Source organism: Centruroides sculpturatus, unplaced genomic scaffold (assembly GCF_000671375.1).
Source record: "Centruroides sculpturatus isolate CEXI.00-Female unplaced genomic scaffold, Cexi_2.0 scaffold1176, whole genome shotgun sequence".
Classification (NCBI taxonomy): domain Eukaryota; kingdom Metazoa; phylum Arthropoda; class Arachnida; order Scorpiones; family Buthidae; genus Centruroides; species Centruroides sculpturatus.
In genome coordinates this window covers 39,961-67,401 of record NW_019385335.1, presented here as the reverse complement: position 1 = coordinate 67,401, position 27,441 = coordinate 39,961, and the positions used below count along the sequence as shown (strand labels likewise).

The 27,441-nt window shown below is 31.5% G+C and overlaps 1 protein-coding gene across 1 annotated transcript in view; it reads right to left on the bottom strand.

The window, feature by feature from the left end:
- LOC111637776 (pre-mRNA-splicing factor ATP-dependent RNA helicase PRP16-like) overlaps positions 1-27,441 on the bottom strand; it is a 50,206-nt gene that overhangs the window by 19,730 nt on the left and 3,035 nt on the right. Inside the window, exons 2-8 of the mRNA XM_023383350.1 lie at positions 19,778-19,829; positions 16,793-17,067; positions 8,692-8,855; positions 8,471-8,614; positions 6,338-6,458; positions 5,529-5,641; positions 3,684-3,895 (exon numbers count right to left, since the gene is read on the bottom strand). Coding sequence (XP_023239118.1) covers positions 3,684-3,895; positions 5,529-5,641; positions 6,338-6,458; positions 8,471-8,614; positions 8,692-8,855; positions 16,793-17,061 — 1,023 coding nt within the window. The 5' untranslated portion in view covers positions 17,062-17,067; positions 19,778-19,829. The remainder of the gene's footprint in view (positions 1-3,683; positions 3,896-5,528; positions 5,642-6,337; positions 6,459-8,470; positions 8,615-8,691; positions 8,856-16,792; positions 17,068-19,777; positions 19,830-27,441) is intronic.

Sequence of the window (27,441 nt, the reverse complement as noted above, 5' to 3'; positions counted from 1 at the left end):
TTTATTACATTTTAAACAATCAAAAAATTTTTGTACAAGTCCTAGATGCTTAAAGAAATATTCACTTTCTAAATTTACAGTCAAATTTATTAACTAAGTATAAAGCCAAACTAGCCATCTTATTAATGATGACTAATTTTATACAGTGGGTTATTACTTTCTGTATGACATTTTTGAGAGCAGTGGCTGTAATTGAGAAGTTAGAAATAAAACTTTTAGCAGCTGAGACCATTGTTGAAAATGACAATTGTTTGGAGATTCCTTTTGCATAAAAACATTTTTAAAATAAACATTTCTGAAAAATATAGCTGCACTTTAAACCTCAAATAATAGTTGCCACTAATTGTAATAATACTATAGAATATTCATTCTTAGATTTGTTCTGAATTATCAAAACTTTGCATGAAACTTTTGATTTAATATATTATGTAATAGTATTTCTCAATTAGGGTTAATAGCATCTCAAGGAAAAAAAACAGATTTCTTAAGAACAAATATTAGCTTTAGGTCAATGTTTCTCAACCTCTAACGAATCGTCGCCCCCTTCAACGTAGTATCGCCCCCTTCAATAAAACCGTTACGTAGTATCGCCCCCTTCACTACAAAATTTCGATGCTGAGGGACAAGGCTAATGTCAAATTCGTACTGCATTGAATAGACTAGTGACTAGTATAATGTTATTTGTTTAATCATTGTACGATATAACGAATAAAATATCTAATTATTCTTAATATAATGTTTTACTATATCGCCCAGAAAATTGTTTTTTTGCCCCCAAAAGATAAATTGTTACTAATCGCCCCTCAACATGGAAAAACGCCCACATGGGGTCGATATCACCTCCGTTGAGAAACACTGCTTTAGGTGAAAAAAATACTGGGAATAACAAACAAAAATATAAGTAATGTTACAGACAAAAGATAATGATCGTTTCATAGATTGCCGGCTAGTTTTAGGCAATATATATATATAATGCCTAAAACTAGCCGGCAACCTATGAAATGATGCCAAATGAGAAACCGGCAAAGTATGAAATGCATCTCCGTTTTGTTTTGAATATCACATTGCAAGGCATGTGACTTTTAACACGCGCCTCAGGCTTAGAATTTGTCAGTTGCACTTTGCGGTTTGTTTGGGAGTGTCAAAATACACAATTTTACTTAAATTTGTTCAACAAAAAATTAAATTTTTACTGTGCTCCATGAAAATGGAGGAGCAAGCTGTAGTGATGGAGAAGGTGTCATGGTCTATAGACATGAAACGATGATTCGATGATGAACTGTCCAAAATTCGAGTTAATGCTGCAAAAAACAGTATTTTCTTAACCGAAACTACTTACCAGAAGTTAATAAATGATGCACAAAAAGCCAAAATGACTACTATGAATGAACCCAGTGACTATTGGTTGCTGAATCGCTATGATGTAGAAAACAAAAGTAAACTCATTTATCCTGTTAAAGAAGGCATCAGTTCTATACAGTATTACGTCATGGACTCAGAGTTATTTCACTTACTTCATGAAGTTCATTTGGCTATTGGACATGGAGGATGTGATAGAATGTTGAAAGAACTTTCAACCAAATACAAGAACATTACACGTCATGATATTGAACTGTACATCCACCTTTGTGAACCTTGCCAGAAAAAACAGAAAGGTATTAAAAAGGGCATTGTTGTGAAACCTATGATTTTTTCCAAATTTAATTCCCATTGTCAGGTAGATCTTATTGACTTTCAGTCTCAGCCAGATAGAGAATACAAATTTATTATGGTATACCAAGATCATCTCACAAAATTTGTGATTCTTAAGTCTCTAACATCAAAAAGAGCTGAAGAAGGAGCCTACAACCTAGTGGACATATTCTTGTTGCTTGGAGTGCCATCTATATTATAGTCTGACAATGGTAGGGAATTTGCCAATAATGTGGTGACCAGCTTGAAGGAGTTTTGGCCAGCACTGAAGATTGTCCATGGGATGCCTCGCCATTCACAAAGCCAGGGTAGTGTTGAAAGAGCTAATCAAGATATCGAAAATATGCTCTGTACTTGGATGCAGGAAACGAATCTGACTGCTGGAGTAAAGGACTACGTTTTGTTCAATCTATGAAAAATAGAGCTTATCATTCTGGGATCAAAAGAACGTCGTACGAAGCTCTTTTTGGCTGCAAACCTAAAGTAGGGATTACATTGTCTTTTCTATCAGAAGATATTTTAAAAGACATAAATACAGAGCAGCAGCTAGGAAACGTAATAGAAAGTGTCAAAACAATGGAAAAAAGGTGAAACTAATGAGATTATGCAAGAAAAAGAGCGTGTTTTAAAAAACATGGATGAGATTATAGTCATTAGTGGATTAAACCAACATGATGAAGACATGCTTACCGAAAAGATTTCCGTTTCTGATACCTGTTGTGTGTGTTTAAAGGAAACTAGTGATGCACTTGCATGCAAAAAATGTCATAAAAAAATTCATACCTTCTGTGGCCATTCCAGTATAGATGATGAAATGGATATTTTGTGCACCCTTTGTTTCAAAACTGAAAATGCTATTGAAGGTAAAATAAATTCTAAAATCAATCTGGAAATACAAGCCAAAAAAATGAAAATGAATTCAGAAAAAAAATTTCCCACTGCTTCTTTGGGAACTACTGTGCGAGTTCCCATTCCTGACATCGACAAGGGGCGAGGTGATTCGCGCAATATATTGGCAGTTGTAATGAGTGTGAGAGGATGGTTTCTACTGACTTGGAACTTCTGAAGGAATTTTAAAGCAAGTATATGCAAAATCACAATTCACTTCACGCCCTAAGAACTTGCTTAGAGTTGAAGATATTCCTGACCATGAAATTCCTCTCTGGTCAGTTGCAATTGCTCAGTCCAGTGGAAGTGGCCAAGGATTTGTCAAATGTATGTGTAAAACAAAGTGCCAAAATATGAAATGTCTTTGCATGAAAAATGTAATGAAATGTAATTCAAAATGTCATTCAAGCCTACCATGTTGTAACAAGTAGGTTAATTTTAATATCTTATTTTTTATACAAAAATTTTGTTTCCCTTAATAAGAAAGGCATAAATTTTGTTTTGTACAACTTTCATTTTTCTTTACGTATTTTGAATAAATTGTTTTTAATGGCACTCTTATTATTTTTTCAGAATAACATTTGTATTTTTGAGGAATGCACGTCATTTATATAACAACCTTATCAGGACGTTTTTTCATGCTTTGCCTAAATAGCATTTGTCATTCTATAGAATGCCTAGGTATTATATACAATGCCTAGGGAAAGTATGTAATAATTCTCATATTTCATACACTGCCTAAAAATGCCGGGCATTATATACAATGCCTAGGTATTCTATAGAATGCTGGCTTTTCATACTTTGCCAATAACATATACACATACACACACAAGAAATAAGTAAATATTTATTTCTGATATTTAATTAAAAATTAAGTATAAAGTATGTTATTTTTTTAATTTTTAAGGAACAATTCAAAAAACATTGAATAAAACAGTCCCTTAAGGGCAATTTCTAAGAAAACATTGAGCTATGCAAATAGAAGTAAAAAAAATACAATAAACAAACATTTTTCAATTTCTTTTCCTTGTTTTAAAAGACCTGATTTAAAAAATATAATAAAAAGAAAATAAATTATTCTATTTAATGATTTTTCAACAAACCTTGTTAATCTGTCTTTGTTGAGCAGACATTCGTTTTTTTCTTTTTTGCTCCAACATTTCTTCTTTCTTTTTAGCATATTCTGTTGAAAGTCCAGAAAATGGATTGTGTATATCATCATAGCCTTCATCCATTGAATACCATTCTCTATCCAATCTTTTCTGTTCTTCTTCCCATTCAAACCTATCCTCTTCAGATCCCCAAGGTAATCTATCTATAATAATTATTATAAATATAAACATCCAAACCAAACAATTACTGGATTATAAACCCCAATATAATATGGTAATTATTTGATTTTAATAATTATTATATATGCTTTTTATAGTTTCAATATATGTACAGTATATAAAATTATAAATTATGCAATACTTGTAATATTCATATTGCTAATTAGTAGTTTTGATTATCAGTAACAACTACTTCATCATAAGTTAATATTACAAAAATCCTGATATGTTGCATAATAAAATATTTTATAAGAGCATTTAAAGCTTAGTTTTATGGCAACTCAAAAGCTGTAGTTATGTGTAGTTAATAAATAAATAAATTATATATTAATTATTATTATTATAAGTATTATAAATTAAAGCTTCAGTCATTATTCAATAAAATTCTAGATGATAACAATCTTTTACTTTATATCTTGTGTTTTGAAGACATTAGGTCATCTCATAAGTCATAATCAGAGCAAATTTTATTCAGATTTCTTGCATTTTGAACTTTTGACCATTGTGAAAGTTTGATAACTCATTGTTTTATTTACTTGTCTGATATTTTTCTTCTAAAATTTTCAAAAGTTATTTTGGAACTCTCTCCTTTTCTATAGCATATTTAATTTATCTTATTAACTTTTTTCATATTCTTGTAATGAAATTTTTCAAGTTCATTCTACACTTTATTTTTTTAAGTCATTACTAACATTTCACTTGAATAGAATAAAACAAAAGTTACTTGTTTTTGAACAAGTAGCTTTTTTCCATTTTCAACAATGTCCACGATTTGAAATTATGCAGAAGAATTAAACACTCTGTAGGATAATATTAGGTATTAAAGTCTGAAACCTAAATTTCTGCACTAATATTGAGGTTTTGAACTTTTTTTTTTCAGTCTTTGTTCTAACATTAACTTATGATAATCATTGCTGTACTTTTGCATAAAGTACTATGAGAATTTTTATTTATAGTTGTATTTAGCTATAATTAATTTCCCCTTTTTTACTTGCTTTAACTTAAGTTTTGAGAGGTTGTTTTGTTAGCTATCTCAATGCTTTCCAGCTTACTAGCTACTTTCAATAACTATATTAGTATTGAAATTACATTCCATAACATTTAATTATTATAATTATAAATAATAAATATAAATCAATGTTGTAATAAATAAATCAATTAAAATTCATTAATAATAAATTATTTGTGAATATAATATTTGTATATAGTGTCAAGTTGTGAATAAACTAGGCACAATTTATTTTCTATATGAATACAAGCTAAGAATTGAGTCAAAGTGTTAGTAAGTCAGTAATACTATTTTAAAGACCATCTATGACAATCACTTGCTGCTATTGTGGCAATACCATTACTACTGGCATAAAATCAAATAAACTTTCACATGCTCATGTTAGCAACATTGGATATTGTCACTTTAACACCACTGTATCAAAAAACAAAATCATGGACCTCCAATTTTCATTATATTTTTAATTTCCTTATCTCTTATTTTGTGAAATGATGAAGTTTACTTAAAATCAACCAATCAAATTTTGAGAACAAACTCTATTCTATAAGCGACATAGGAAAGAATTTGCTAATGCTCAATAGAGAGTAAGTTAATGTTTATAATTTTACCTTTCCTGCTGCTTTCTGATGGAGTAGCACCCATTTTCCTTCTATCATTTGCCCATGCATTATATTTATGAACAGGTGTAAATCTTGGGGTGTCCTCACCAGAATTTCTGAATCTAATCCATAACAAACAAATCATAATTTTTAAATTTATTTGCAAAATAAAAATTTATATACATTTATTTGTAAAATTAAGAAAAAGAAATTAGTCAATGGATACATTATTTTCACTTAATAAAAACATGATGATGATAATTATTTTAAATAAAAGATTCTAAATCACAATTAAGAATGAAAGAATTTCCAGAAAAACGTCTTTTATATATAAAATAATGTACTTAAATATCCAATCATAATATACATATATTTAGATTACGTAACGTTTCTGAATATTATCTCTTATTTTTATTTGTCTAGAAATAATCATGTTTATCTCACAAAAATTCAGTGCTCATTTAACAGAAACCATTGTTATAGCTATTGTTTCCCATTGGTTAGAGCCTCCATACTTTAATTCCTTAAAATGCAATTGCTTACTTTCATAACTGAATGCAATTTACATATTTATGTTTTTGCTTAATTTTTTATTTTTACTAAGATTTACTTCTTTATCATTTTTGAATTAACTCATAACCAAAAATCCATATTCGATGCATTTAGTTAATTAATAGAGAGAAATTATAACTATAAGCAAAAGATATTATTATTGACTTTACAGGATCTGTATAATTCATTCAATATAATTGAACAACTTATTTGCTTAATATAAAAACTGAATGTAAATATATGACATTTCAGTTCATATTATTTACCTTTTCTCTGAATAACTTATATGATCGTCATCTTTACGTGGATTAGGCGTGGGTAAATCCCAAGTTGAAAAGCGCGATGGAGTTGGATCATCATCATCCCAAGTACATCTGGATGGTGTATCTGTAAATTAAAAATAGTTTTAGTATATTTAAATATTTCACTTAATGGTTTTTACAAATATATCTTACTTAAAAAACAACGAATAAATCATAATAGATATCAAAAGAATTCATTTATCATCTATATTTTTATGAGATTTGTTACATTTTATTTTTGATATAACAGGCTATTTAAGCCTACTAAATCAAATCAACAATTATATACAGGCAAGTGGCCTTCAAATAGCTACATGTTAATTTTCATTAAGAATTAATCAATTAAGAGTTAAATACAGAGTCCTCTGCTTGTGCCATACTTGACAAAGTATGTCACAAGCAGAGGAATCTGTAGTTAAATGGAATGAGGTGACTATCCTCAGGGCCATCTGTTCCCATCGTTAGCAATAAACAAAGAAACCATTGAAATCTATAAAAGTAATTTAAAGGATGGTTGTATCAATGCCAGAGATTAAATGGACTAGCTTCTGCATGGAAATTCTACATAGAAGAAAAATTAAAAATTCTTAGTCTGTACCTGCCCTTATAATTGGATGCATTTTTATGTATTTTATTTTATTTATTTTACTATATTATTTATATCAGTGGTTCTCAACTTTTTTACCCATGGACCCTTTTTCCTCTTAATTTTTTTGTGGACCACCATAGACATTGCACAGAAAAAAAACTTATACTTTTCAATAATAAAAAAAGTAAGGAAAACATTCAGAAATGTCACTGACAAGTGACATAATGCTGATGGTATAAGATTCTCCTAACAAACCCTGGCTTTATAATCTCTTTGACCTTTGTCAATGAGATGTATATGTCCTATACATATTTGATATTTTAAATAATTTATATTTTAACACTTATGCAAGAAATGAGTAATAAAGAAATTGACAATATATATACTGTAGAAATTTAATTCTCAGTAAAGCAATTATTCTGAAATAGAATTCTCCTATAGACCACTAAAATATCACCATGACCCTTGTATTTTTTTGTTGACCCCCCACATAATGTTACATGGATCCCAGTTGAGAACCACTGATTTATATCGTTATTGTTTTAGTTTATTTTATATAGTTTATTTTATTTATTTGTTAATTTATCTAATATTTTCATTTTAAATTTAAATGTTTGGAAGTTCTGTCATTAGAATGTTAAATTTTTAAAAATACATTTGAATTCAGTTACACCTGAAGATTGCATATTCTATTAGGTTGAAAACGTTAGTGTTTCATTTTAATAAACATTTCTCAGCAATGAGAGGCATTTGATGATTCATTAAGTGCATAAGATTTTATTTGCTGTCACATACATTTTATAAGAAAAATCAAACTAGAGAGACATTATTTTTATTGAAACTGAGAAAAAAATATTATAATTGAAATAAGAAGCATTCTTAAATATTTATGTTAAAAAAAGCAGACAAAAAAAAAATACAGACTTTTTTAAGCCAAAACTTATTTTACTTTAAATGCTTCCAACTTTATTTTCCAAATTTCCAAATGAAATATTTTCTTGCTGATGAAAGCCATTTTTTAGTTTTAAATGTATCAGAAACATTGCTATTTGAAACAGATGTTTTGTCATCCTTGGAAGTGCATTACAATTGCCTTCAGATATTGTATCTTGCGATAATGACAATCTGAAGATGATAGTTACTAAAATAAGTCAACATTTATCAATATAAAAAAGTAAGGTACTCTCATCTGGCATTCAAAAGTTTAGTATATAAAATTTAAACTTTGTTAAATAGGAACACTTTTAAATGTAAAAAAGACATTCTCAGTATTTCACAAAAAATTCATAATATAAAACTTTAATATAGAAGTTTGATTGTATACAGTCACTTATGTAAAAAAGTAGAAAAATACAGAAACTATTGAAATACCATTCTAATGTAATTAGTGTGATGTATAAATATAAGAAATAATAAGATATTAAAAAATAAGTTGAGAAATTTATATGAATTATAAATATTAGCTTGTTCACATTTGCAATGTACTTCCTTTATTTAAATGAAATTACCTTTAAGTTGTATACTGGGAGTAGGAGGTTCCTCTCTTCTTCTCGGACTTTCATCCCAGTAACGACTTGATCTTTCTCCATATCTTTCTGATCTTGGCGATCTCTCTCTTTCTCTCCCTTTGTGATATCTAGATTCTCCCTCTTCTATAACAAAATATAACAACAACAATCTCAAATTCATGAAAATTAAATACAGATATTAATTAAAATGCATTTTCTACCTTTATATCTGTTTTTATTAGAATCTCTAGTCTTGTCTTTTTTAGAAGATGCATATACTCCTCTTTCTCGATCTCTATCTTGACGCTGATGCAATCTCATCTGATACTCTTTGCTGACCCCACCTGGATGAGAAGGTGTCTCAATTCTTGAAGATCGGTAATGCCTACAATATTATAAATTATAATAATTAATTTTGTTAACACTTAAAAACAAAACTTAATGATGATAATTTATTTTACTGACTAATTATCTGAGCACTGTAAATAGCTGTTGCTAGAACTTATCACACACTATTGAGAAATCACTCAGTGATTGATAAACATTTATTTATTTGTAACTATAGTATACATTTTGACCCAAAGAAGCAGTTGTTTTTTGCTAGGTGAGTGTTTTTAATGTGGTGTTTTCGTGTATACATGTCATTACCTCTTTGAACATGACAACTTATCTGCTTTTTCTGTTTACAGGTGTCTGGAGATGGATAAGTGTTGCACATCCCTGGGAGTTGGTCCATGTAGACGGTCACCTCACCACCATGCGTTTTTTGGGGTTTTTGGATCAGGTATTACTGCCGACGGTAAGGGCCATCTAGGGCAATGAGCATTTTTTTCTTCATTCCTGACTGCTCCCCTGTGTGCACAGCACGCATTGTCTCTCAGTGGCTGGCAGACCATCCACAGATAATGGATTTGGGATAGCCGGGGAGAGGTGCAGACCTCAACCCAATAAAACATCTTTGGGTTACACTCTGCCGCAACCCCATTCAGGCAGCCAATCCCAACGAACTTTGGGACATCATCTCTGTTCATTGGGAGAAGCTTCGCGAAAGCATGCTTTCTCACATTCTTGTGGCAAGCATACCTGAGCAACTGAATGAGGTCGTGGAAAGAGTTGGGTTGTGGTCGAGGTTCTAAACCTCTCCCCTCCATCTGCATTTTTTTGTTTTGTGTTAGCAGATGCTAACACTGTTTTTTTTTTTTTTGTTTTTTGAACAGGTTTTTAACACCGTTACGATGGTCTGTTAATGAATCATCAAAATGTTGCTTAATTTCTATGTTCTGTTAATGATTCATCCATATTGTGATTAACTGCTATGCTCTGTTAATGAATTGTAATTTGAATTATAAATGTGTGTTTACTCATTTCTAATCTGTGTGTTTTTCTAATAAGTAACAAAAACGTTGCACAATTAAACGTTATAACAGTTATTATAACTGTTACTTGACAGTAACGTGCATTGCTGGCAGATTGGTCGTTTAGATATATATTTGTTATCTCTGATTTGTACTTCTGATATAGGTCAATAATGATTCATGGCCAATACACTTTATGGAGGGTGTGACCAACAAGAATGCCCAATCAAGCAAGTAGAACAACATGTGACTAACACCTTTTAACAAATCATGTTCAAGGAAATTTACCAATGTTTTATTGAATAATAACAAACCAATACATGTCGTGTTTTGTCTCTCAACTTGCAAAATGTAATCAGTAAGTAATACAGTGGTGAGTTTGCAAAAAGGGGAGTACGTTGAAAATGGTTCCTGAATGGCATCTTTCCCGGATAAACAACTTTAGAGGCAACTTCATGTCTGCAATGATGACTTTCCCGTAGAAATTCTACGGAAAGCTGCCATTCGTAGATTAGGTCACATTAGCTTTAAAAAATAATTAAAAACATATAAAAGGAAAATAAATGATATAAAAATAGTTATTACATAAGTAGTATAGAATTAAACGAATGATATAGCATGTGATATGTGAATATTTACAAAATATAAAAGGTCGATTCGAATATAATATGAATATATGATCGATATAATGAAAACATAATTGAGTACAAAAAGATCTGTTTGTAAACTGGCAATATATTTTATTAATATAAATATATATATATAATGATGAAGAAGAGATATGAAAACATTTCTACGAACTTGAACTCTGTATAATCAATAAATATTTTATGAAACAACGAAATGTGCATTGCAATTTTAATTCGTAACTTTATACAAGTGTATTATTAAACAGTTCTGAAAAAACTGATTGTTNTATATATATAATGATGAAGAAGAGATATGAAAACATTTCTACGAACTTGAACTCTGTATAATCAATAAATATTTTATGAAACAACGAAATGTGCATTGCAATTTTAATTCGTAACTTTATACAAGTGTATTATTAAACAGTTCTGAAAAAACTGATTGTTAAATATCAAGGACAACATTCTGTTCAATACAATTATGCAGTAACCTTGACATTCAACCCACTTTTGACAGGGAAGGGGGTTTTGTTCACAAAGTATTAAGACACTTAGCACGTTTTGTTGTTGTTAACAGTGGGGAGTGGGTGGCAGCTCACATGACACCCTGTTGCAAAAGTAATAAACTTTAACTGACCTTGACAGACGATCTTAGATCTTACTGGTCTCTAGTTACTAAGAATAACAAGTGGTGAGCAGTTGTTTAAACAGTAATAAAACACTTGGTGGTTTATTAAGTGACTTCTCCCGCTCTACTCAGATTACCGCAAAACAATAAACACTTAACACTGTACTTTGAAACACGATCTATTCCTCTCTGATTACAAAAGGAACCGACGACAATCAATGAAAGTTGAGATAATCTATTGGCAAGTGAAACCTGATCTGTTTATTTTAAAGCTGTATCGTCTCTAATTACAGGAAAATAAATGTAAATAAAATGTTGTAAAGAAAGAAAAGTATGAAAATAACAGATAAAATCATAATTTCTGATAATCAGTGGCCGCAATTTTATGATTTTAAAATAAAAACGGTCAACACTATGCATGCAGTGTTAAACAAGCAATGAGCAATTAGTAACGTCAACCTGCAGCATGTTTGAGACCCTCCGGATCAATTTTCCCCACCGCTATTATGGAGCAAATTGAGCCAGTCCATTTCAAATGCCTTTCATGAGACGTAGAACATCCTGATGCTGCAGGTAATTGACTTCAGCCCATGTGCAATCGATCAACTGATAGACAAGAATTTTGCTCAGCACTGAGTTGTGTTTATTTCAAGTGACAGTACTTTCTCAGAGTATACACTATATAGATCAGGGGTGTCCAACCCATGGCCCAAGGCAAGTTCCAATGCGGCCCAATAAACATGTAAACAAAACCGACAAATTATTTTATTTTGTTTTATTTATTTATTTCAACGGCATAAACTCAATAAAAGAAATTTCACAAAGCTATAAACCAGGGTGGCCAACCTTTTCAGAAGGCGGACCAAATTTCAGAAATAATATTTCCTGCCGGGCCACGCACCTAATTTTTTTTTAAATTAAAGTAAACAAGCAAGCGTGCTACAGCTTCAACCACATCGTCACTTCCCAGTAGGTGATATCGTGGTCAAACACTTGCTTGGTTTAATGTAAAAAAACACAAAAAATAGGTATATTTATTTTTTTTTTTTAAGAAAATAAAATATAACCGAGAATCAAATATATTAATTAGACAATTTAAAAATATTTAAAAGTGAGATCTGACTTTGTTTTACAGAACTAAGTGATCAAAATTGATCTCCACGCAAACAGTTTTCCAAATGAACATCAGTAATTCGATCTCACTTGTGATTTGATGTACTTCATGCAACTAAAAAGCTGTTCACACACACAAGTGTTTTCACATAGCGAAACCATCGACAGAACATATTTGTAAAACACAGGATATTTATCCTTGTCCAAATATGTTTCATAGAACTCTTCCAAATCAACTTGATGGAATTTCTCCAACGTTTTAGGGTTTACTTACTTATAGAATCGATTTGGTAGACAGGCTACTTGGTTAAAGTAGTTTGAACTGTAATTATAAATATGTTAAATATGTATTTTAATGTCGATTGCAAAATATCTCCAGATGCATTGGCGATTATAAAACAAAACTACAGAATAACACGGAACTTTGTCAAGCTGGACTGAAAGTAGTTGTGAGTATGAGCCCGATAGCATTGTGAGCTTCCCAAAAACGCCGAAGACCACAGAACATATATAGCTGAAGTTGAAGTCTCATATTAAATTTTATCAACATCTAGCGTCGGACAAAAAACTAAGTAACCTCGAGTGTCAAATAGCGGGATATTTGAAATAGCTAAAAATCTATAAATTTTTCCAAAAATGAGAAATATTTCAAATTTCTCTTAGCTATAATTTAAAAATACATGATACAAATAACTCATGATGTAATGTTCTTTTGGTGATATGTACAATAAAGTTAACATTTATGTTCATTTGGCCTAGCTCCGCGGGCCGCAACATGACTCCAGGTGGGCCGCATGCGGCCCGCAGGCCTCATGTTGGCCACCCCTGCTATAAACCTTTATACATATTTTATTTTTGATTGGAAAGGAAATATTTTCAAATACTTCGAAATGTGTGAATGAGGAAGGAATATTAAATAAAGCTAAAGTTGAGACTCAAAGAATTACAGACCCAAATTCGGGAAAGGAGAGAAAGGTCAAAAGAGAAAAAGTAGTTTTTTTATAATACTCTTTCTGCCCTGTGGGCACTAAGAGGGCCTCTTATAGCAGGCCCATTATGGGTTCGGCCAGACCCACAATGGGGCTACCGGGTGGTGAGGGACAGAGCCAGACATATCCGAACAGACCACCACCGAAAAATTCCTGGGGATTCCTCAACCTGTCCAGATTCAATCCTGGGTCCCCCAGAGCAGTAGGCTGACACCTTGACTGCTCGGGTTAAATAGACTTTCTGTTATGCAAATATTGACCCTTAATTTTCCAATCTTCCTCACTTCTTATCTTTTGTCCTGTCTCTCCTTTTCCCGCATTATAATCCTTTGAGTCCCAACTCCAGCTTTATTTAGTATTTCTTCCAGCATTGCATGATTTGGCTACTTTGCACTAAAGTTGGCTACCCTTTTTTAGGTTTAGCGTAAAAAATCTCATTTGGTGCATTGGCTACTTTTTGGGCAACATATTGTTTATAAATATATCAGTCGAATAAAAATGCACTTTAAAATGGTGTTTTATCATTTTTTTTATTAATAAGAGACCCAAATAAAACAAATATTTTGTTTTTCAAATAAATTTTTTGTCTCCTTTATAATAAATGAATTTATCTATTTCTAAGTAAAAATTGAAAATGTCTGNCACTTTAAAATGGTGTTTTATCATTTTTTTTATTAATAAGAGACCCAAATAAAACAAATATTTTGTTTTTCAAATAAATTTTTTGTCTCCTTTATAATAAATGAATTTATCTATTTCTAAGTAAAAATTGAAAATGTCTGTAGAAATAATTCTTTAAAATATCCTTTTTCATGATAAAGATTTAATACTTATTAATATTCTCTCTTGTGATTACTAAACCATCAAATGTATTTCTTCCATAAGCAATTTTGCTTGAAAACTGACAGTCCGAATTATGAAATTCTCCACTATGTCCTACAAAAATTTGCATTATTCAGCATTTTGCCAAAATTTTGGTGCTCACTATAATCTGTTTATCACATGTTAATCCTTAAATATACTTGTATATTTAAGGATTGGACCAGAAGTATATATAATATACTTGTGGCCCAAAAATCCATGACATCTTCCAATGTGGCCCAGAGAAACAAAAAGGTTGGACACCCCTGATATAGATGATATACTTTTGACATCATATGACATGGTCTTAAGTTCCACAATAAAAGAATTACATATGTGGTACGATCCAAAAGTTCGGGGACTGCAGTAATGTATGACAACAAAAGCATGTATTTAAAGTTACAGCGTATGAAATGGATTTTATCAAACCACCCCTACGTGTTCAGGTTGATTTCGCCCTTGTCACATGATTAAACCGCGAGTGCTGTTGTTTTTTTTTCGGAGATAGTTACCTTTGTTTTCAGACGTAATAAAAATGGAGTTTCAAGAACAGCGCTGCAACATTAAATTTTGTCAGCGTTTAGGTAAAACATCTATGAAGACTTTAAAATTGCTAAGAAAGGTGTACGGTGATTCTACAATGGTGAAATCAAAGGTTTAAAGAAGGCCGAGAATCCATCGCAGATGATGAACACTCTGGCCGACCTTCGACTTCACGGAACGAGGAAAATGTTGAGTTGGTCTCTCAATTATCTAGACATTTTACGTCATTTGTGAGAATCCATTTGTCGTAAATGGCCGCAGATCTGGTACCTTCTGCATGACAACGCACCTGCACATCGGTCCCAAATGGTCACACTGTTTCTCGCCAAATCTCAAATTAATGTGCTTCCACATTCCGCCTATTCACCGGACTTAGCCCCGTGTAATTTTTATTTGTTTCCATTAATGAAAAAGCATTTGCAGGGACACCATTTTGTGTCATCAGATGAGCTGAGAGAAGCATCGCAGGAGACCTTACAGGAGGTTTCAAAAAATGGCTTCCAGAAGTTATATGAGCGCTGGCAAAAGTGTATTGTTGCCCAAGATGATTACTTTGAAGGTGGTTGTGCATCGGCAATATAAACTTTTTAAGGTAAGGAATTTTAAGCAAAGTCCCCAAACTTTTGGATCGTACTACGTAAAAGGATCCAACTGAAAGATATAGGAGAGGTATGAAATATACTTGGAATAAGAGTGAGAAAACAGTAAATAGAATCAGATTATATTAGATCAAACAAAGTACATTTAAAAGTTACTCCAATAATATAATATGGAAAATTATAATACAGTAAAATTGTCCATGGATCAGAATATTTGATTAGAAAGCAGTGAGGACAGGAGTATTGATGTGATGTATAGAAGTTTAATTGGTGTGCTGAGGTATTTAGCTTGAGGAACTCATTCTGATATAGCATTCAGCATACACTATCTCAGCCAGTTAGATAAATTTTATAATTGAACACATTGAACAGCATATACTAAGGTATTTGCAGAGTACAAAAGAGTTAAGTTTCCATTATAAAAACTGTGAAGACAAGTTGCATGGGCTTGCTGATGCAAGTTGGAATTCAAGGACATATAATGGAAAATCTCTAACTGATTATATGTTTAGATTAGCTTGAGAGATAATAAGCTGGAAATCAATGAAGCAATGTAGCATAAGTCTTTCAACTCGCAAATCAGAGTTTATTGCTGCCTGTGAAGTCATGAAAGAAGCAAGGTTATGTAAGTTATTGGAAGAGATGCAATTTGAATGACATTTAGAAAAGGATACCCCAATATATTGTGATAACCTCTCATCAGTATTAATGGAAGCTTTGCCTTACTAGTGTATTATAATAAACTCTAAATCAGTAGTGTCCAACCCACGGCATGCGGCCTAATAAACATATAAACAAAACCAAAAAATTTAAAAAAATTTTTTTTATTTATTTAATTCAAGGCATAAACTCAAAAAAAAGTTTCACAAAGCTGTAAACCTTTATTCATATTTTATTTTTGAGTGGAAAGGAAATATTTTCAAATACTTGGAGATAGAAATATATTTTGTTGGAAGGTTAACATATTATATTACAAATATTACTAACCTCCACTTTACTGTGTCTACAGACACGTTGAAATTAACTGCAGATCTGAGGGTTGGCGTGGTGGACTCACCTGGCTTTCTGCCCGAGTCACTCGTCTTGAGCGAGGCTCATCAGGTGCGGTCGGCCAGACAAGTATCCAGGTGACACTGACTCAGTGTCCCGGTGCAGCTTTAAAATGTGCAATACACTTCATGTCGAAATGCACAGGCATTCAGCTATTTCTGTTATGGACTTGCCATCCTCTCAATGGCTAATTACAAGTTCACGAATTTCTTGCACTATTACCTTAGGCATGGTGAAACGATTAATCCAGCAGTTCAGCAAAGTGTTTATATCCCATTGCTTCCCTCAACAACTGTATTTAATTTCAGGGTAACAGACATAAATAATATAGACAAAAATGTGTCCTTATTTACTGTATGTCTCCTTCTAATTACTGCAGGTGTTCACCTCAAATATTCTGCTAAATGCAACACACTATGCTAATGCATTAGCATAATGTGTTGCATTTAGCAGAATATATCTCCCTATTTTAATATATGTTCTCTGGACTTTTTAAACATGGATGTTTTTGATCATTTTTTAATTTATATCAATATTGAAAAATTTTCTACCTACCTATCACGGGAAATATTTTTTCTTGAATTTTCATTTTCGTCATCATCTTCAACATCTTCCCAATCATCCTTATAAGATAAAATCTTTGAATGTTTTTGTTCTTGCTCCTGTAGTTCTTTCCTCTTTTTCGCAGCTAACACATCTAAACCAAGAAGAGATTTTCTTGGAACTTTAAAAGTGTCAGCATCATCAGTATTTTTCTTCTTAATGATTAATCCACCTGCTTGGTTAGATATACTTTCAAGGCGGTGAATAGAATCATCACTCATTATAATCTGTATAATAAACAAACAATTATATTATTAAATGTATGTAAAATATACTTTATGTAATTATAAAAACATTTTATAATTCACCAAAACAAGTTATAATATTTACTTCATTATATATAAATAATACAAAAGAAACTAAGAAACTATATATATATGTGTGTGTGTACATGGTTTGCACACAAAAGAAATCCTCGTTAATTCAAACTCAGATAGTTAGAAATCCCATTAGTTCATAACTATACTTTTGTCTCAGCTGGGTATATAGAGATTTACAAATTAAGGAATTTGGTTAATTCAAAATACGACTCCTTTGTAATTCAAAGCAAAAATTCTGTGCAAACTGAGATATGCATATGTTAACTCATTCACTTAGATCGAAGTGCCTCCATACTATAAGAAAACAATAGACCAAGAACAACTGTAATCTGGTCAATACAACTTTGTATATATGGATTATTATTTTTTTCTCTTATTTCATAAAATATGGCTGGGTTTCAGGATTGAAGATTGGACTACAAGTAGCAGATTGAGATATTTGGGCAAGTTACTACTTTTTGGGCTACTTTAATTTAGGCTACATTTTGAAAAATTCTGCTCTACTTTTTATAAAACCTATCTAGAAACCTATGGTGGAAGTGACTACTCCTGAAATGATTGACAAAATCCACGATATGGTTTTGAGTGATTGACGAATCAAAGTGCATGAAATAGTTGAGGCCACAGGCATATCACAAGGTACAGTGTTTTCAATTTTGCACAAAAAATTGGGTGTGAAAAAAATCTCGGCAAGATGGGTGCCGTGTTTGCTCTCAGTGGAGAATAAACGTAATCGTGTGGTCGACTCTGAGGCTATTTTGGCACTTTTTTGTCGCAATCCTGACAAGTTTCTGCATCGATACATAACTGTGGATGAAACATGGATACACTATTATACTCCAGAGACCAAAGAACAGTCAAAACAGTGGGTTTTTGAAGGCAAAAGGGCTCCAAAGAAGGCAAAGACAGTGAAATCGGCCGGGAAGATGATGGCCACGGTTTTTTGGGATACACGCAGAATCATCTACACCGATTACTTGGAAAAAGGAAAAACAATAACTGGAGAGTATTATGCATCGTTATTGCACCAGTTGAGCAAAGAAATCAAAGAAAAACGTCCTCATTTGAAAAAAAAAATCCTCTTCCATCAAGACAATGCACGGGTGCACACCTGTGCAGTTTCGATGGCCAAAATCATGGAATTAAAGTTCAAATTATTACCACATCCACCGGATTTGGCCCCCAGTGACTTTTTTATTTCCAAACTTAAAAAAATGGCTTGGTGGACAACGATTCACGTCAAATGAGATGGTCATCACCCAAACAAATGCCTATTTTAAGGACCTTCCAAAATCTTACTTTTTAGATGGTTTAAAAAAGTTGGAAAAACGCTTGGAAAAGTGTATAGAGCTTAAAGGAGATTATGTTGAAAAATAAAAAAAAAATCTAACTAAAATAATTTGTTTTTCTATCTTTTACTAAGGACTTATTGAATGATCCTCGTACCACAAGTACAACTCAATTCCTATGGTAATTTCTTTGGCATCCTTCCAACCACCTCATTATAATAACATAGCTCTGTGCCATAATAATTAACATTATCAGTATTTATATTCCTCCTCGCAGCACTTGATGGATATAGAATTGGAGTATGTTCTTTCTACAGTTAAAAAAAGCAAGTTACACTTTAACAAAGTTCAATCATCCAAAGTCTGACTGCTTTCACTGTTTCTACTATAGCTATAAAGATGAATGTAGGGCATATAGAGTTCATGTAGAAAACTATCTGCTATTAGGGACATGTTTTGTTACACCTTGCCTATATTCAGAAAATATGGGTATATACTCCCTATAAAATTGCAAACTTTCTTACATAGAATGTTATGTTCTGTGCAAATATAGGAATCTAGAAAATTTCCTTAAAACATGGTTTGATATTATCTGGGTTTTCTTACAAAGAGCTACATCTAGAATGCTCAAATGTATAGATTATCTGAGTACCAAGATGATATCTTGCATGGTAAGTTTACTATGGAACTNCCTAGTGGGCTTTCTTTACAAATTCCCATGAGGCATGGTTCCTTTGACTTTTTTGTTCCTATTGATATGCTCTACAGCTCTTAGGGACATGTTTTGTTACACCTTGCCTATCTTCAGAAAATATGGGTATATACTCCCTATAAAATTGCAAACTTTCTTACATAGAATGTTATGTTCTGTGCAAATATAGGAATCTAGAAAATTCCCTTAAAACATGGTTTGATATTATCTGGGTTTTCTTACAAAGAGCTACATCTAGAATGCTCAAATGTATAGATTATCTGAGTACCAAGATGATATCTTGCATGGTAAGTTTACTATGGAACTAGTTAAAAGAGTATTGGATCATAATTGTATGCCATTGTGGTCAGATGCAAGGGTATGCCATCAGTGTATCGATCAGAACATCTTATTTATTTGGAAGACATACATTCTAACCATGAAACCTGTGATTGACCCAAATTATCTCTTTTCAAGATGGGTCCAAATTAAACAAGCCACCTTAGTAAGCTGTTAGAAACATTATTTTACTAACAGAATATTAAAGAAAGACCCAGAATTGAATCAGGAAAAGCCAATTTAATAAACATTCTAATATTTTATTCTATTTAGTTGATATCAATGAAAAACAACTTACATTTTAGGTGTTAACAAATACTTTTCTTATATAATTGCAATAATTCTCCACCCTATAAAACAATAGAAAATTTAACATTTTAAAAATGTAACAGTAATAACACTGTACTTGCAGTAGTTATAGTAGTAGTAAACATAAATTTACAAATATTTAGCTCAATTTATTGTTATTTCTATTTCATAATAATGCAAATAATATAGATTATCTACTATATAAAAGTGAAAAACTTGGCATATTGCAGTATGCCAAAAATGGCCACTATGAGTGCCCCTAGCTATTATTTAAATTAACAATAAATTCAGTATATTATTATTTGATGCGGTTTCTTGCATTTTTGGCTGTGTTTTAGTAGGGTATGCCATGAGAAATTCAGTATATTATTATTATTATTTTTAATAGGAATTTATTATTTATGCCACAAAATGACACCGCTGCTGCTAGAATGCCCACTAGGGGCGTCCCGGGCTACTAGAATAGAAGGATTAGAAGTACGAAATAATCTTAATCTTTATTATTGTTTTTTGCCCGGGCAACGCCAGGCTCATCTTGTTAGGTGTATTAAGTTCACGAGTTGGATGTCACGCCAACTTATGTCAATCAAAACTTCTTCTTCCAAGAACGTCAGTCTATGAGGCATTAAATATACTTGAAATTATTTTAATTTACGAAAGCACTCTTAAATTAAAATAATTTCAAGTATATTTAACGCCTCATAGACTGACGTTCTTGGAAGAAGAAGTTTTGACTGACATAAGTTGGCGTGACATCCAACTCGTGAACTTAATACACCTAACAAGATGAGCCTGGCGTTGCCCGGGCAAAAAACAATAATAAAGATTAAGATTATTTCGTACTTCTAATCCTTCTATTCTAGTAGCCCGGGACGCCCCTAGTGGGCATTCTAGCAGCAGCGGTGTCATTTTGTGGCATAAATAATAAATTCCTATTAAAAATAATAATAATAATATACTGAATTTCTCATGGCATACCCTACTAAAACACAGCCAAAAATGCAAGAAACCGCATCAAATAATAATATACTGAATTTATTGTTAATTTAAATAATAGCTAGGGGCACTCATAGTGGCCATTTTTGGCATACTGCAATATGCCAAGTTTTTCACTTTTATATAGTAGATAATCTATATTATTTGCATTATTATGAAATAGAAATAACAATAAATTGAGCTAAATATTTGTAAATTTATGTTTACTACTACTATAACTACTGCAAGTACAGTGTTATTACTGTTACATTTTTAAAATGTTAAATTTTCTATTGTTTTATAGGGTGGAGAATTATTGCAATTATATAAGAAAAGTATTTGTTAACACCTAAAATGTAAGTTGTTTTTCATTGATATCAACTAAATAGAATAAAATATTAGAATGTTTATTAAATTGGCTTTTCCTGATTCAATTCTGGGTCTTTCTTTAATATTCTGTTAGTAAAATAATGTTTCTAGCAGCTTACTAAGGTGGCTTGTTTAATTTGGACCCATCTTGAAAAGAGATAATTTGGGTCAATCACAGGTTTCATGGTTAGAATGTATGTCTTCCAAATAAATAAGATGTTCTGNAAATTTACATACTTAAGTACTAATAGTTCACGAAAATAATAATTTTCGTGAACTATTATTACTTAAGTATGTAAAAATTTATTACATTTCCTGTTGTACGAGGGTTTTACCCAATTCTCGAACCGTGTCAGAGTAAATCCGTGCTATAAAAGTACCGTGTTATACGGGGGATGGTACCAATTCTCGAACCGTGTTAGAGTGAATCCGTGCTATAGAAGTGCCGTGTTATATGGGGGTTACCTGTATCCGCCATTTTTTCAACAAATTTCCTGTGAGTCAATGCGCGACGTTCACTGAATCACGGGATGATGTAAACATGCAGCGCAAGGTTAATCAAGGCATATAATTATTTATACCATTCCATGGTATAAATAATAAATTCATATTACAAATAAAAATAATTTATTGTTAATTTAAAATCATCGTTAGGGCACTTCTAGTGCCCGTTTTTGTCATACTGTTACATAGATAGATTAATATATTTTTTCATAAATGATCAGACATCCGAACAACCCCAGTCTCGAATTGTTTTGAATAATTGATGCTCTACTGTATATACTAGAATCGTTCTTAAACTCGTTAACTTCATTACTGAGGAGTATGAACCAAACTATCAATTCCACATTCTTGTCCACATCCCATTGCAACTAATCTTGCCTTAAATCTTGATTCCTGTTTCTTCTCTTCTGTCTTAACTTTAAATACCCATTTAGACTAACACTTTCATATCAGGTGTCCTACTTATGAAATTCCTTGTTTTCATCTGAAAATGGAATAATAACTCTTCATCCATAGCTTCTACCCACAGAGATTGCTGAGAATTGTTAATGGCTTCATTGTAGTCTTTTGGTTCTATGATATCTTGGATTTGATTACAGTACATTTCCTAAGATGTGATCACTGCTAGTCGATCAGGTTCTCTTCTAATATGCAATAACCATCTTGCTTTTTGTTTACTTCAATCTCTGCTAGATCTTCATTTTCCAATGTCTCTAAATGAGGGTCAGCAGTTAAAAATTCATGCATATACCAGCTCCTTGTGTGATGTCTCCCCATCCAAAAGATCACATCCATTTCTGTCATTCAAAAATTTTAGATCTCTAAAAGATATTCTCTTTTTAATGAGATCATAGAGACAAAAACCCTTTCTATCTTTTCTCACAAATATCATTGGTTTACTTTTTATCATCCAATTTTTTTCTGCATTGTTTCAGTATCCATGCATGCACTAGACAACCAAATCTCCTAAAATAAGAAAATGGAAAGTTTCTGTCTATTCCATAACTCCTATGGTTGTTTGTCACCAAGTATTTTTCTAGTGCAATGATTTCTAACTAATAAGCATTGCTTTTGCCCAAAACTCAGGCAGTAAGCCAGCATTGTTAAAAATAGTTCTAGCTGCATCCATAAGAAAGTGACTAGACCTTTCTGCAACTCCATTTTGTTGCAGTGAAAAGAGGATCATCCTTTCATGCACTATATCTTTCTTATTAAAAAAATCTCCCAAACAATCATTCACAAATTCAGTACCATAATTAGTCTGAATTTTCTTTACAAGAAAGTAAAGAATTCTGTCTGCATTTCTACTGGTAAATAAATGTCTTAAGTTCCTTACAAACTTCATCTTTATATTTCAAAAATTTTACAACCATTTTCCTGCTATAATCATCTATGATTACTAAAACGTGTTTATCCCACCTAAGGATGCCACTTGTGATGGCCTATATAAGTCCATATGTAAAAGTTCTAAGATTTTCCTATTTCTTCTCATATTCTGTTCAGTAAAGGATCTTCTGGCATGTTTTCCCAAAATGCCTTCTTCACAGGTTCAATTGTTTTCGGACATTAGTAAATTCAATCCCCGACAGCTTGATTCTTATGCATCTGTTTTACGATGTCACTACTCACATGACTGAGTTTTTGATGCCATAGCCTCAAGTCAATAGCCCGAACCACTGCCACCTTTTCATCATTTTTGATTGCAGAGATATCCATTACATATATTCCTCATTTCTTCACACTAATAAAGGTGATTTCATCCTTTAGCTTTGCTCAGCATAATCGGGCAACTGACAGATTGTGACAACTCTGGCACATAAATGAATCCTTTTGCCTTTATTTCTCTGATCCCTAAACCCTTTTGAGGTTTAAAGAAAATTGTATCTCTTCCTTCTTTTATTTCTCTTCCATCAATTAAGGTGATTACACCTACTAGACATATCATCATCTTTAAAGTTTTGTAAATACTTCCTCCTACTGGTAATTTAACTACTTCACCTAAGTCAATGCCCCATGTTTCTTCACTACTGGCGATATTAAAACAGCTTGAAAGGTTATATGACATTCCTCCTTACCAATGCTGTCATTAGCTATAGCAACCTTGGCTTTCTGGGTTCCAGGTTTTGGTTAACTGTTATTCACTTTTATACCTTGTATGTTACTCTTATTGGTTTTCTCATATTGACTACTTGATGATCTAAAACAGGATTCTCTAGCAAAATACCCAGTTGTAACATATTATTTCCTTCATCTTGAAATTATATCTGAAGTTATGTTTGGTTCAAAATGCCTTTTTGATATGATTATTGTTAATTTTTCTTTGCCCTTCTTGAATAAGAACATGCTGTAATTTATCTTGAACAGGTTATTTGCATCAAAGCTTCTAACAGTACTGATGTAAGACTATAGTAATCCTTAAAGAGCTGTTGAAGCAATCTTAGAGTCTTCAACATCTTCACCTAAAGTTTGTAACTGCTCTATAAGTGATTCCACAAATTGCATATACTCATATACTGCAGTGGTTCTTAACCCTTTTATACTCGTGGCCCACCAATTATTTCATAATTTTTTGTGACCCCCATTTTTTAATAATAATTTATATTTGTTAAATTATCTATAATAAATTGACTCTTTTATTATTGCTTTATTTTTTTTATATAATAAATGTAAAACATAGATAATGAAATAATAGCTATTTAAATAACATTCAAACTTCACAATTAAAAACTCATTAATTTTTAACAAAAAATAAAATAAGAAACATTTAAAAATTCATAGAAAAAACAAAAAATATTTGAAAATAATTTAATGAGATTTATGGGTTAATTATAAATAATTAAAACTAAACACACAATATAAGAAAAAAATGCACTATTATTCGAACCAAAGTTGATGCTAAAATTAAACTAAAACAAAAACACCCACAACTTGTGGTAAAGATTTTGCATATCTTTTGAAAAAACATTTAAATTTTCAAAGCCTACTATTTTTCCTAATTATTTTTAAAATTTCAAGCATTAATAGTTTCTTAGAATTACTTTGGAAGAAAAGAAGTAAATACTGCAGTGTAAGTAGCATATTTGCATTTATTTCTTCTGTACTTTAACAAAGCTGTATGTAGGAAGAAATAAGAAATAAAAAAAACGAAATACGAAAACTTTATCTTTCTTATTTCACTTTTCAAAACAATATTCGGTTATACATCAATTTTCTTTTTATTATATTCTGAAGGAAATTTTGCATAATTTGGTGGACCTCTGGCAAACTTCTTATGGACCACCAGGGGGCCACGGCCCCCTGTTAAGAATCACTGCTCTATTGCATTTTCATTCCTCTTCCATTTGATGTCCACTAGCTCCCTTCTTAAGGATATCTTCTTTTCCAACATTTTCCTTCTACTTGCCAATTCAGATCAGTCCCAACACTTAGATGTTTTCTGGTTTATCACATACTTCAGTGTTTTTCAACCTACTTGAATACGCGACCCCTTTACAAGTTAAAAACTTCTGGTGACCCCCAGGGCCATATTAAAACTATATCAGTGATTTTAAAAACTACATACTGTATTTAATTTTCTTTCTGTTTAGACCTAAATATCGAGTGAAAAACGAATTATACTGTATAATAAACAGGTACAATCTTCTCACTGAAATTGTAGTTTTTTTTTATTGTAGTGTAGGACCTACAAACACTTGTCTTTTTCTTTTACCCTCAACCCCCCATGTAAGGCTTTGCGACCCCCAAGGGGGTCGCGACCCACAGGTTGAAAAACACTGACATAGCTAGTTAGAGCTATGCTCAAAATTTGTACTATTATGTTGAGTGTTTCTCTATCAGCTCTAGCTTATTTGTCTTTGATTAGTCATGGAGGATTTGCATCTGGCTCAACACCTTTGATTGTATCCCACAGATCCTTAGCTCTTAGCAAAATTTATATTTTGAACTTCCATGTTGGTAATTTGCAGCTGCCAGCTTCTCAAGTTAATGAATAGCATTGATTTCAGTCATTGCGATGGTTTCTCTATACACTCATTTCTATTATGTCTAACATGAAATTCCATTTTTCTTGCTTTCCCCTCCTCTCCTTTTTCTTAATAAAATTGCTGTCAGACATATTTACATTTACAATAAAACTTTAACCAACACACTTGAAACCATAATCAAATGACAAAGAAGTTTCTCGATCATTTCATGCTCCTCTGTAAAAAAAGAGTCCACACAGTCAGGCTTTCTCCATAAGACTGTTTCACACCCAAAAATGGAAGCAGAAATTTATTAACAAAAATTAACACAGAGAACATTGATTATTACAATAAAAGATAACAAAAACTGTTGTCATAAATTTTTTTGCTTCCCTTTTGTTGTTTGCTTCAAGTGTCATCAACAAATTTGGTACATTGGAAAATATAAATAATATTAGTTGCTTCTGGTATTAAAACTTTCAAGCAACAGCTATAGTTCTTTCCAACTAACCATTTTGATTTATACAGTGCTATGAATAGCAAAAAACAATAGAACTGTTTCCTTCAAAAGCAAAAATAATTAAAGTGCCTATTTTTTTTCTATTTATTTTTTTAACCCCTTTTCATTCTGATTTTTTCAGAATGTAATCAAATTTTTCATATTTGATATACAATTAATATGCAATAAATTATATATATATATGTCAGTTATTTTTTCAAAACATAAAATAACTTTTTTATCTATATTTTTTATTAATAATTTCATTTCTTCATTTTATTATTTTTAACTATTTATTTAATGATTATTAATAATAATAAATAATAATAATAATAAACAAAACAATTCTGATAATTTCTTTGAAAGAAAAACTTCCAAAGACAATTTCTAAATTTCTATAGATACCATCAGATTACAAAAATAAACTATATTTTCTCTTTATATAAACTATAAAACTATATTTTCTCGCCAAAAACTGCAGAATAATTTTTGTAACAATGCCATCTATCAGAGAAATAGTGAAATAATTGTTTAACACCAGTGAACATATCAGAGATGTTAAAACAGTAGTTTCTAGAGTATTTTTCTTAAGGAATGTAAGACATACACCAGAGCCAACAAAGTGATCACTGAAAATAAATGTATGGAATGCAACAGTGACCAAGAAGGGATTAAACCCTTTTCTTAAAGTATACTTTTTGGTTTCTTTACAAGGACATATAACTGTAGCATACAAAGGAAAGAATATACAAAAAGTTCTGCCACAAATAAAAAGATTGGTAAGTTGGATCCGGTTGGGTCATTGGCTGCATTCAGCAGACTCAACAGTTCTGGAGCTGTTGAGTATTTTTCTGCTAAATGTCCTCTACAGTAACACTCTTTCGAAACATGTTTGATGTTTTGACACCACATTTGGTAGCATCTTTCATTTACACCACCTTTTGCTAGCTGTAACTGATCAAAAATGGCTGCGCCGTTACAAGAGAATACAATTATATTATACAGTAGAACCTCGATTATCCGGACTAATTGGGAATGAATGTAGTCCGGATAAGGAAAAATCCAGATAATCGAAATAAATACTTTAATTTGTCTTTTAATGATAATACAACACGTTTTCTTTTCGATGACATATCAGTAATATTAAAAGTAAATACTGTATTTAAATCGTGATCAAATTTTCAAGAAACAAACGTTCATATTGCATTTGGACTACTACTGACCAACGCTAACAGACTACATATTGTTTAAAAGGCCCTCTAGTGGCGCAAGAAGACGGATTTTATAAAATAAAAAGCAGTTGAAACTGCATTTTTATGAATAAAAATTTGACAAACTATTTAT